Source organism: Penaeus japonicus, unplaced genomic scaffold, assembly GCF_977035675.1.
Source record: "Penaeus japonicus unplaced genomic scaffold, GWHDUDI00000001_assembly GWHDUDI00000001, whole genome shotgun sequence".
Taxonomy (NCBI): domain Eukaryota; kingdom Metazoa; phylum Arthropoda; class Malacostraca; order Decapoda; family Penaeidae; genus Penaeus; species Penaeus japonicus.
The window spans coordinates 7,027,011-7,037,010 of NW_028234403.1; the positions used below are offsets into that span (position 1 = coordinate 7,027,011).

The window sequence follows — 10,000 nt, forward strand, 5'->3', positions numbered from 1 at the left end:
TTTGCTGAAGTTGATTCAAAAGCATCAACCATTAAAATCCAGGAACTGATACACAATTTTCAGATATAGTTAATGAAGCATTGTCTTTGGATTATTACAAACTTTGCTGTCTTCTTATGATAACACTCTTTTGCTGGAATATGCATGTTGGATGTCTTTTTGTCTTTGCTATAGGTGTGTAGGCCACGGTGATTGCTTGACACTTGTATTCATCCACATTGTCTATAAAGTGTGCTGGCGACTCAAAATACAAGATAGTAGGCATTAACCTATTGAATTGTTGATGATACATTGTTGGAGACATATTTGTACTACTTTGTAAGTGACATTTTGCTAACTCGTGCAGATGAATTAGTGTAGTTAGGGAAACGTGGGCAGACACATCTACCAACAGCAGTGGATATTCAAATATGCAGATATTCAAATTGGAATATATTGAATGCTTCTTTATCTTGGGCCATAGATAGCAAGAAGCAGGCAGCATCCTCTGCTTAACTGTATACAAGACTGCACTTTTCTTGTTATGTAATAAGCCTCACTGTCAACTCTTGCTGACAACATATTGCCAATATTCTTACAAACAGTGTTACATAAATTGTAGATATGTATCCAGATGTCATCTACAATGTTTGTCAGGTTATTTTAATTGTCAGGTGACCAAATGTCACCAAAGTGGATGGATGCATTTCTACTATTTATTGCCTTTTAACCCATTCGTGCCGGTTGACATGTTATCACGTTAGTGTAATATCTAGCTCTCCCTGGGTGATGTCCTAGAACATTAAGATCTCTCCCTTAATATGTATGTTTTACATCGTTACATATACACATAATCATCAAAGTTCCATTTGTAGAGACAGATTTTTATTCACTTGTGAATATATTGTAAATAAATACAAAAACCTCCAATTATTACCCCGTTCAATGGGGCGGGTGGAAAGCGCTCTGAGAGGCGCAGCACGGCATTACACAGGAAGAGGTCTCGCACTTAGTCACTATGTGCTTTTGTTATCTAGCCGGTGGGAGCAGCATTATGCATATATAACCTCAGTCGTGAATGGCTTAAATCTTATTGGCATTTTGCTATGGAAGCAATGATAAATCCAAAATATGTTAAAAGAAAACAATCTTTGAACTAGAGCCAAATAGCCTAAAGTTGTGATTATTTCCTCCAAATATACTATATATTTACCAGGTGTTCATATGCACTGGTATATGTGTATATGCATATATTTGCTTATTTAGCAATGATTGGCTCTGTTTAACTCGTTAACAATGGGTGACAAGATATGTCAAGTGGTTTCAGCCACCAGGGACGAGATATTTTGTTGCATTTATCCTCTTGGCCGGTACACCGGGTGATCAGGCATACAGCACTTGGCCGCAGCCAGTATGGGTGAGAATCCCGAGGCATTAGCTTTATGGGTGTGAAATATCCCAGCGCTTCCATCATTTAGAGCCAGAATAGCCCTGTCATTAACGGGTTAAGTACTTAGTGACTTTAGTCCATACTGCTCTATAAATATCATTTATCTGGCTGTAAGATTTCCCATAAGTTTGTTTGCTAATCCAGACCCTAATTTTTAGATAAATGAATATGAATATATGATAAATTTTCAGGTGTCCACCTGGTATTGTGATGTCCTTGATTATGTGATTTTATTTGCTTATAAGTGTATAAAAAAGTTCAATTTTTGGCATTAGGTAAGGTGACCAGTAGGTACACACCTGTCCAATATGTATGCATTGTACACAGTGGATATCTCATAATATGAGGTATATACTATAAATAACAGTCAGTCTCAACTTTCCAAAAGTTGATGAAATGGAAGCTGTATACCTTCAGATCATGTTTACACGTTTAAGCTGTCCTCCAAGCATTAGGTTTAGAGTAACGATTGTGCTGGAGAGGTGTCATGTGTGACCATGCTCTCAGAAAATAATCCCAGATGAGAATAATTTTTTTCTGGCAGGTAGATAACCCATCTTGATAACATACCCAGAGTCATTGAGTTGAATAGCATACGTATTTGGTAAAGATTATAATTCTTGTTACCAAAAGGGAAATTAAGGTCTTCATTTTTTAGTGAATAGAAAATATGTTATTTTGTTATTCATTCTTGACATTATCTTATTTTTTATTATTAGTGGCATTATAACACATGAAATCAGACTTTTCATTATGAACAAATTATTGTTTTATCACAAGTGTCAGTATGAACAGGATTCGTTTTTTTCTTCTACATTCATTAAGTGCACAATTGCTTTTCAGTTCATGAAAAAGAGCAAAGAAAAGGCAGAGCTGCAAGAAGAAAATGAAGAACGTCAGCAGCTGTACCAAGATCAATTATCATTACTGCATAAAGGAGCGTAAGTGATGCCTGCTATTAACAGACATGGCCTTCTGTTCCTTTTCTATGTATCTTGATATATTTTGAAAAATCACTTTTCCCTACTGATGAAATGGTTGAAAAGCATATGTTATTTTCTTCCAGGGACCGTATTGTTATGATTGACTCGTATTTTGACTGTATGGATTTTTTACCCTGCCGTTTGTCTTTTGGTGGAATGGACCCGGATATTGAGAAGCTCAATGAAGACAAGCTAACTGGAGTATACAAAACTAAACCGTATGTATACAATTGTTCTTCCGATAATCTTTTACAATGTTTCAGTTTTTACGGAATAGTGACTCCTCTTGATCTTTCCATATGAGTATCTTTGTGGATATGTTATTTATATGATTTATATTATGAACATGGTATAGCATACAACTTTTTTATTTTTCTTCTTATTATTCTTTTTATCATTATTATTATTTTTTTACTTTTACCTTGACCATTACTTTTATACCATATCTGTTTGAGCCATTTTGATTATGTAACATTTCACTTTTTTTTCCTTCCCAGGATTTTACCTATATCCAGTAATGGGGGTGGAATACAGGAGGATGTGACAGCAGAAGAGATTGCAGAGAATTATAGCAAGCTGTTAGGCAACAAAGCCAAGCAATTTACCAAGAGAAAGAGTGATCAGAATGAATATGATAACACTGAAGATTCTCCGCAAAATAAATTCTTCAAAGGAAATGCTGCCAGAGGAAAGAGGCCAATGTTTAATAACAGAGAGTATTTAGACTCGCAAGGCAGTGAGGCGGGTAAAGGGGATTTCAGCAACAGAGGCCGGGGGGATTTCGGCAACAGAGGCCGGGGGGATTTCGGCAACAGAGGCCGGGGAGATTTCGGCAACAGAGGCCGAGGGGATTTCGGCAACAGAGGCCGGGGGGATTTCGGCAACAGAGGCCGGGGGGATTTCGGCAACAGAGGCCGGGGAGATTTCGGCAACAGAGGCCGGGGAGATTTCGGCAACAGAGGCCGGGGAGATTTCGGCAACAGAGGCCGGGGAGATTTCAGAGGTAGGGGCAGAGGGGATTTCAGTAATAGAGGTAATGTTTCCCATGATGACATGAGAGGAGAGGGGGATCAAACTAGTGGAAGAAATTTTAGTCCAGGTCTTAAAAAATTAAAGTTTATGAATCCTCAAGAATGATTAGGAATAGAAAGTAATTTAAGTGAGATTTTTCATTTTCTATGATTATGATTTACTGTTATAAAAGTGGATTCTATGTACTGGATATAATGTGACTTGCTTTATAATTAAAGTACAGCCTGTCTCATAGATACAATATTGAATACCCTTTTTCATCCTTAGCTGCAACATTTAAAACATTAGATATCTGTTATAACACAATGTTACATACAACATGAAAGTTGGTTAATAAATGGTAGAGCCTCCTGTATCTGAAGATTTTGGCACTAAATTTTTTCATAATCATAATCATGCATTGAGGCTCTAGTTCTTGCAATTTATTCTCTTGGTTGTTAAGTGCATTCACTGACATTCAGTGCATTGCACTGAATGTGTATCATCATAATATGATGATACACAATGTAGCCATCTTCCTGATGGCTGAGCCCTTTCTGACCACAAATTCATATGGCTTAGTGAGAAATGAGATACAAATGTGTGAAAGACCAAAATCTCTTAAACAGCTTGAATTTGCATGTCTTTGTTGATTGTAATTTGGATACCAGAACTGAGAAATTTCTTATATATTAAAATCCATATTTGCAATTTGGCTCTATTCAAATAAAACTTGAAAAAATGAAATATAGAAAGGAAGATCTGTCTATACATGTGCCTGTCTGTTAGATTCAGAAGAGGTGATTCTAGTGGCATGCCATCCAGTGTTTTGAATATATATAAGAATGAATTTGAATATTTTCTTTGTGTGTTAAAGTATGTTAATGCATAATTGTATTATTAATGCATTAATTTACCTTATGCAAGTGACTTTCCTGAGGGAAAGGAAGTATGTGACAAAAATATATGTATGTCATAACTACTTCCTATTAACACACCCACCAGTTTGCATATCAAATGTGACTAAACATGCAAGGGTCAGAGTACTATGCAGTGCAAAATTATATGTATCAAACCTCTTTTGTATTGTATATCCAAGTATTAAAAAAATATATTACTGACCCTAGAAATTAAGAAAGTAATTATGAAGGTTGGAGGGTAAATGACACATAGAAACATTCCAGCACATAAGTTATGGAGGGATGGGATGAAGGCCAGATGAAATAGGCTGTCAGAGAGGTCTGGAAAGTGGGCTGGTAAAGAAATATTTGGCAACATCTAGTTATTATTATATTTTAAACATATCCAAATATTAACAGGTCAATTTGGTGCCATCTATACATTTCTGATTGGCCTTGACATTATTGAACAAATTAATTTAGTTGTTAATCACACTTCATTTAATTTACCTTTAAGCATAACAAAAAGTATGATCTTTACTGTATTATATCTTCATTATTTAAATGCATTAAAAGCTTGTTTTATGATATAGTTAGATTGTTCAGTCTATATTGTATATAGCTGAAGCTTTCATGCAAAACTTCTGAAGTTCTAAAAAAGCAGGCATGTGTTTTATTTTCAAGAAACTTTTTTAATGGCTACCTAACACAGAATATAAAAAGTGTTTTGTTTACAAAATTCTAGTCCTAAAACACGTATAGGTGTACAATATACATTACATTATTGACAAAGATCATTTGGATCTTCATTAGCCTCAAAAATTTCAAATTTTCACATGAAATCATATTTGTAATCAAAAGAATGAGAATTAGATGTGGAAATGATAAAGAGATAGTTTAAAACAGTAAGACTGTCATACAAGATTTGATGGTCTCTAAAAGAAGCGAAGTTCAAATACTTGTTTTCAAAGCAGTGATAAATGTTTGAAGAAATCTGTGTTCATGGATATGAATATAATGAAGGAAATGACTTAAATGCTGTAATATAAAACTTGAAATAAAATCAAGACAGCAGAAGCTATCCTTGAATTATAGTTTTATACCTAATGAATGTTACTATTACCCTTGTTACAAGGTATGTATTAACCTGTTACGCATGAGAGTCCGAGGATGCTAACTGGCCACGAGATGGGATATTTCTGATGCTGCTGATACTGGCCAGAATTTAGAAGGATCGCGCAAATGTTTTTGTCACTCCTAACTGAGCACTAATGATCTAGCAGATTATGCTCAATAATCAATCAATCCATCCCAACTGAACAGACTTGTCCAATGAGTGAAATCATCACCAAACATGGGACTTTATGACTATGAGTGTGCTTCAACAGTAAGCAGTGTTGCAATCTTGCATCATTGATGCACTTTTTTTTTTTTTTTTTTTTTTTTGTGATACCTGAACTAGGCCATTATGTATATCTTAATGCTTGTCTGGAATGGACTGAGTGATACAAAAAGTGGACTTAGATTTTGTTTATAAGCTGGGAGAAGAGCTACTTCAAAAATGTTGCAATGCATTTTTCACTTAATAATTTTCCAGTCATAAACGGAGTATCCTGCTGTTCCAACAATGAATTAAGGCATGTTATGCAAGAGGCACAGTTTATTAGAGTAGCGAATGCATTACTTCATAATATGCCTAACTTTTTGTGTGGTATTATACAAAAATCAGGGTTTTGTATATGTAGGAGGATCTTTTCTGTTTATTTTTATTTTCAAAAATAAGGATTATGTTTTTTGATGTAATTTTAGTCATCTACTGCTGATCACTGCATCCCATTATTTTTTTTCTTTCTAATGACAGGCTATGAAAAAACATGATATTATTACTCAATTCATGGACTGCCATCACCATTACCAAGGGGATTTAGTATGTGCTGTTTATCCAATAATCTAAAGAAGCCTTTAGAACCACAGATACTTTCTTACTGCTAAGAACAACACACACAAAAACTAAAAGTATTACTTTTTAGGAATTTTAAAATGGAATAACCTTTTTGTTGATTCCGTCACAGACAGTGAAATAGATCTTAACCCATTCATGCCGGGGGCATTCCAGCCTTGCAAATTGCAACGCCGGGGCTCTCGAATGCATAGGCTTAAATCAATTAAATGATCGACGCCGTATGCCAGCACCCTGTGAACGGGCCCTTGAATGCGTGGTACCAAGGGTGTACCACCCGGCGAGAGAGGGTTAAAGTTAAAAACATCAAGCCAAGAAAGAATGCACTAAAGGCATTCAATTCATGTGTTTTTCATTGTCATGATTCAGACCCTTCAGAGGTACCCCCATTGTGCTCCCAAAGTAAAGCTTACATTTTTCTGTCACTGGCTGTAGACATGTAGTGTTAATATACAGTCCTCCAAATATGTAATTTACAGGTGCACTGATTTGGAAACATGATCTGATACATAACATACAGAGAACATTCTATGCTTTTATAGAAAACAACTGACTCCCCCGACTTGTCACAGAAACAAGACACCACATCTTTGTTGAAAAGAAGAGAGTAATTGAGTGTAATGCACTAGAGTTGTGGCCTCATTCATTGTAGAGGTCTCCATGTGATGTATCATGCAATTTTCAACTTTTAACTCCATAATATTGAAAGTTTATTCATTAATTTATCTCAGGTCACTCTCCTCATGATTGCCAGACCTATTTATGATAATCCGTTAACAATGGGTCACGTGTTTATTCATCATACATGAAGCAGGAGGTCTGGCCTGACAATGGGCGTCATGACCTTCGGTGATTTTAGACCACTATGTTATTTTATTGTGCTATGAGTAATGAGTGAGTGATATTGACAATTAGTCATAACTATTATAACTGCTGTAATATTAACCCACACAGGACGGGTGGTACAGCATGTATACCGCGCATTCAAAAGCCCAGTTGCCGGGCGGCACAGTATTGTGCCAGCCATTCAATTGATTTAGGCCTAATAATTCGAACGCCCCAGCATTTGGACATTCAAGGCTAGAATTCCCCCGTCGGGGATGGGTTAATCAAAATGGGTTTCAATTCACATCCAAAACCTAGATGGCACCACTTTCCTCTAGCACCAGCAGGAGACAACCTTGAATGGCACCCATCTACAGTCTCTAGCAAGCACTATCTCTATAGAGCGATGGCACATAGCAAGTTGCTGACCTCTTGCTCTCAAGTACTGCAGATGAAAATGTGCAGGCAGAACAAGAGGAGTAAGGTGACTCAAACCATGCCCAATGCCTACAATGTGCCCCCGTGCCAGTTGGGATGCCTTTTATTGTGGCACTCGCTTTCAAAAGCACAATTTTCTTCCTCTTCCCTACCTCTTCATGTTATCTTCATTTTGTATGGTTATATGTTTCTTGTTCGTTCGTGACAGCACACAAAAACGAAGAAATAAAGTTGCTTTTTGTCCTCCCCTAAAATAGCAATGCTTCTATCACATTGAGTATAAAGAAAAAAATGAGTTTGATCATCATCATATCGTATCACACCAGAATTCTATCCATTTTTTGGGCCTGTCGGTGACCTTTTGTAGGTCTGGTGGACGAATACTGACAGGGCTTCTTGGGCAATTAGAAATGATATGGTCTATTTCTTGGATAGGGAACCCGCAATCACACGTAGTGGACGTGGCAAAACCCCATTTTGTTAAATTATCCCTAGTTTTTCCGACACCGGATCTGGCGCAGTTAAGGGTGCACCATTCTTTCCTACCAAGGTTTGTACCTTTTGGTAGTTTTTCTTTCGGTTTTGGGATGTTAGGATGTTCTGGTCCCAAGTTTTCCTTTTCTCTCCATTTATTCATTCTGTAACGTCTTGGAGTTATATCGTCAGGAAGCCTTTCGACTGTGGTGAAACTTTTCCTAGATCTTAGTCTAGTCGGGGGTGGTACATGAGAGTAAAGTGGGTGACGATCGTCCTGCTCTTGCTTACGTTTTTCCAATTTGGTGCTAGTTTCTCTTCTCAGGGCTGGAGGTGGAATACCTGAGAGTCTATGGACGGAATTCACTGGTGTAGGTCTCAATGCACCAGTTATGACACGGCAAGCTTCGTTTAGGATTGGATCGATTTTGTTGGGATGTGAGGATCGAGACCACACTGGGGCACAGTATTCTGCTGTAGAATAGCACAGAGCCAGGGCAGCTGTCCTTAAGGTCTTAGGGTCTGTGCCCCATTTCGTTCCAGCTAGTTTTTTAACAAGATTCAGGCGTGAAGAAATCTTTTTTCGAAGCCTCTCTACATGTGAATTAAATGAGAGCGTCCTATCAAGGGTTATACCCAGGTAGGTGGGGTGCTCGTCATGAATGAGGGATTTACCATTCCAATCGATGTTAAGCTTTCGGGAGGCCTCTCGGTTGTTAAGGTGAAATGCACATACTTTAGTTTTCCCTGGATTGGCATTTAATGACCAGTCCTCATAATATCTCCCAGTTTCATTGAGTGCCTCTGTCAAAGTCGCCTCAATATCTTCAAAGTTCTTTGCTTGGGTGGCAATGCAAAGATCATCAGCATAGATGAAACGTTTTGTATTGGGATAGGAAGGCTGGTCATTGGTGTAGATGTTGAAAAGCAAAGGGGAAAACACTGATCCCTGTGGGAGTCCGTTCTTTTGACTTCTCCATCTGCTCTTTCTGCCATCCATTTCTACATAGAATCGTCGGTTGTTGAGTAGATTCCTTAGGACATTAACTATATGTCCATTTAACCCCATGTTGGCCATTTTCATTAGCAGGCTGCGGTGGTTGACTGTGTCATAAGCTGCTGTGAGGTCAACCAGGACTATTCCTGTTTTAAACTTCTTCTGAAATCCGTCCTCAATAAACTGGACAAGATTAAGAACTTGGCCACAACAGGAGCACCCTTTTCTGAAGCCAGCTTGCTCCTCGATGAGTTGGTCTTCGACTGATGGAGCTAGTCTGTTGAGGAGCAGTTTTTCAAAAAGTTTGATATGGACCCTAAACTACAATTTTAGTCAACTGCAAAATTGATAGAGCCTGTAATACGACATATAGGTCTCAAAAAACGGTAAAACACACAGAAACAAAAACACAAAAATGACTCGAGCTCTACAATGAATGACTAAAAGGGAGTGGGAAAAATCTAAGATATGTTGCCGAAGCTGCCCTGCTCAGAAATAAAACCCATCCTGGAACCTAGATAAGCAAATCTATCCCCCATCGGCAATGAGTTAAAGAGATATATTACACATATTTAGGCAGTTACATATCTCTACTGTAAATGGAAATTTTGTACACTATTATTGTATACTATGTAATGGATAGTAATATTGGGAGACGGTGAATTTAAATCAAAGTAGATAAGAATATGGATGAAATGTTAATAAAACAGAAAAAATTGTTTTGATATTTTTTCTTTAAATAAAATACATAAATAGATAAGATATATCCAATAAAACCCAGTCATGGATTCACAATATATGCATTAAAACCATATATTTCTCTCAGATCCATCACTTCCATACCATGCACAAAACTGCAAGTATAATTATATAAAACAATAATTCATTCCACTTTGGGACTCATCAAATACCTTAGACATGCATACAAATGAAAGACAGCTCCACAAGAAAACCTGAGGTTCAGGACCAGTAATATATTAATTA

General features: G+C 37.1%; 2 protein-coding genes across 4 annotated transcripts in view; one reads left to right on the forward strand and one right to left on the reverse strand.

The window, feature by feature from the left end:
- The window catches only part of LOC122246222 (uncharacterized), a 4,965-nt gene extending 563 nt beyond the window's left edge, over positions 1–4,402 (forward strand). Inside the window, exons 2-4 of the mRNA XM_043004639.2 lie at positions 2,273–2,370; positions 2,496–2,630; positions 2,910–4,402. Coding sequence (XP_042860573.2) covers positions 2,273–2,370; positions 2,496–2,630; positions 2,910–3,549 — 873 coding nt within the window. The 3' untranslated portion in view covers positions 3,550–4,402. The remainder of the gene's footprint in view (positions 1–2,272; positions 2,371–2,495; positions 2,631–2,909) is intronic.
- A 5,331-nt stretch (positions 4,403–9,733) lies between these two features.
- Pif1 (Pif1 DNA helicase) overlaps positions 9,734–10,000 on the reverse strand; it is an 11,429-nt gene continuing 11,162 nt past the window's right edge. For all 3 annotated transcript variants that reach the window (XM_086535414.1, XM_043004642.2, XM_043004643.2), the window contains one exon: positions 9,734–10,000. This exon is cut by the window's right edge and continues 245 nt beyond it. The gene's annotated coding sequence lies outside the window, so the exon portion shown is untranslated.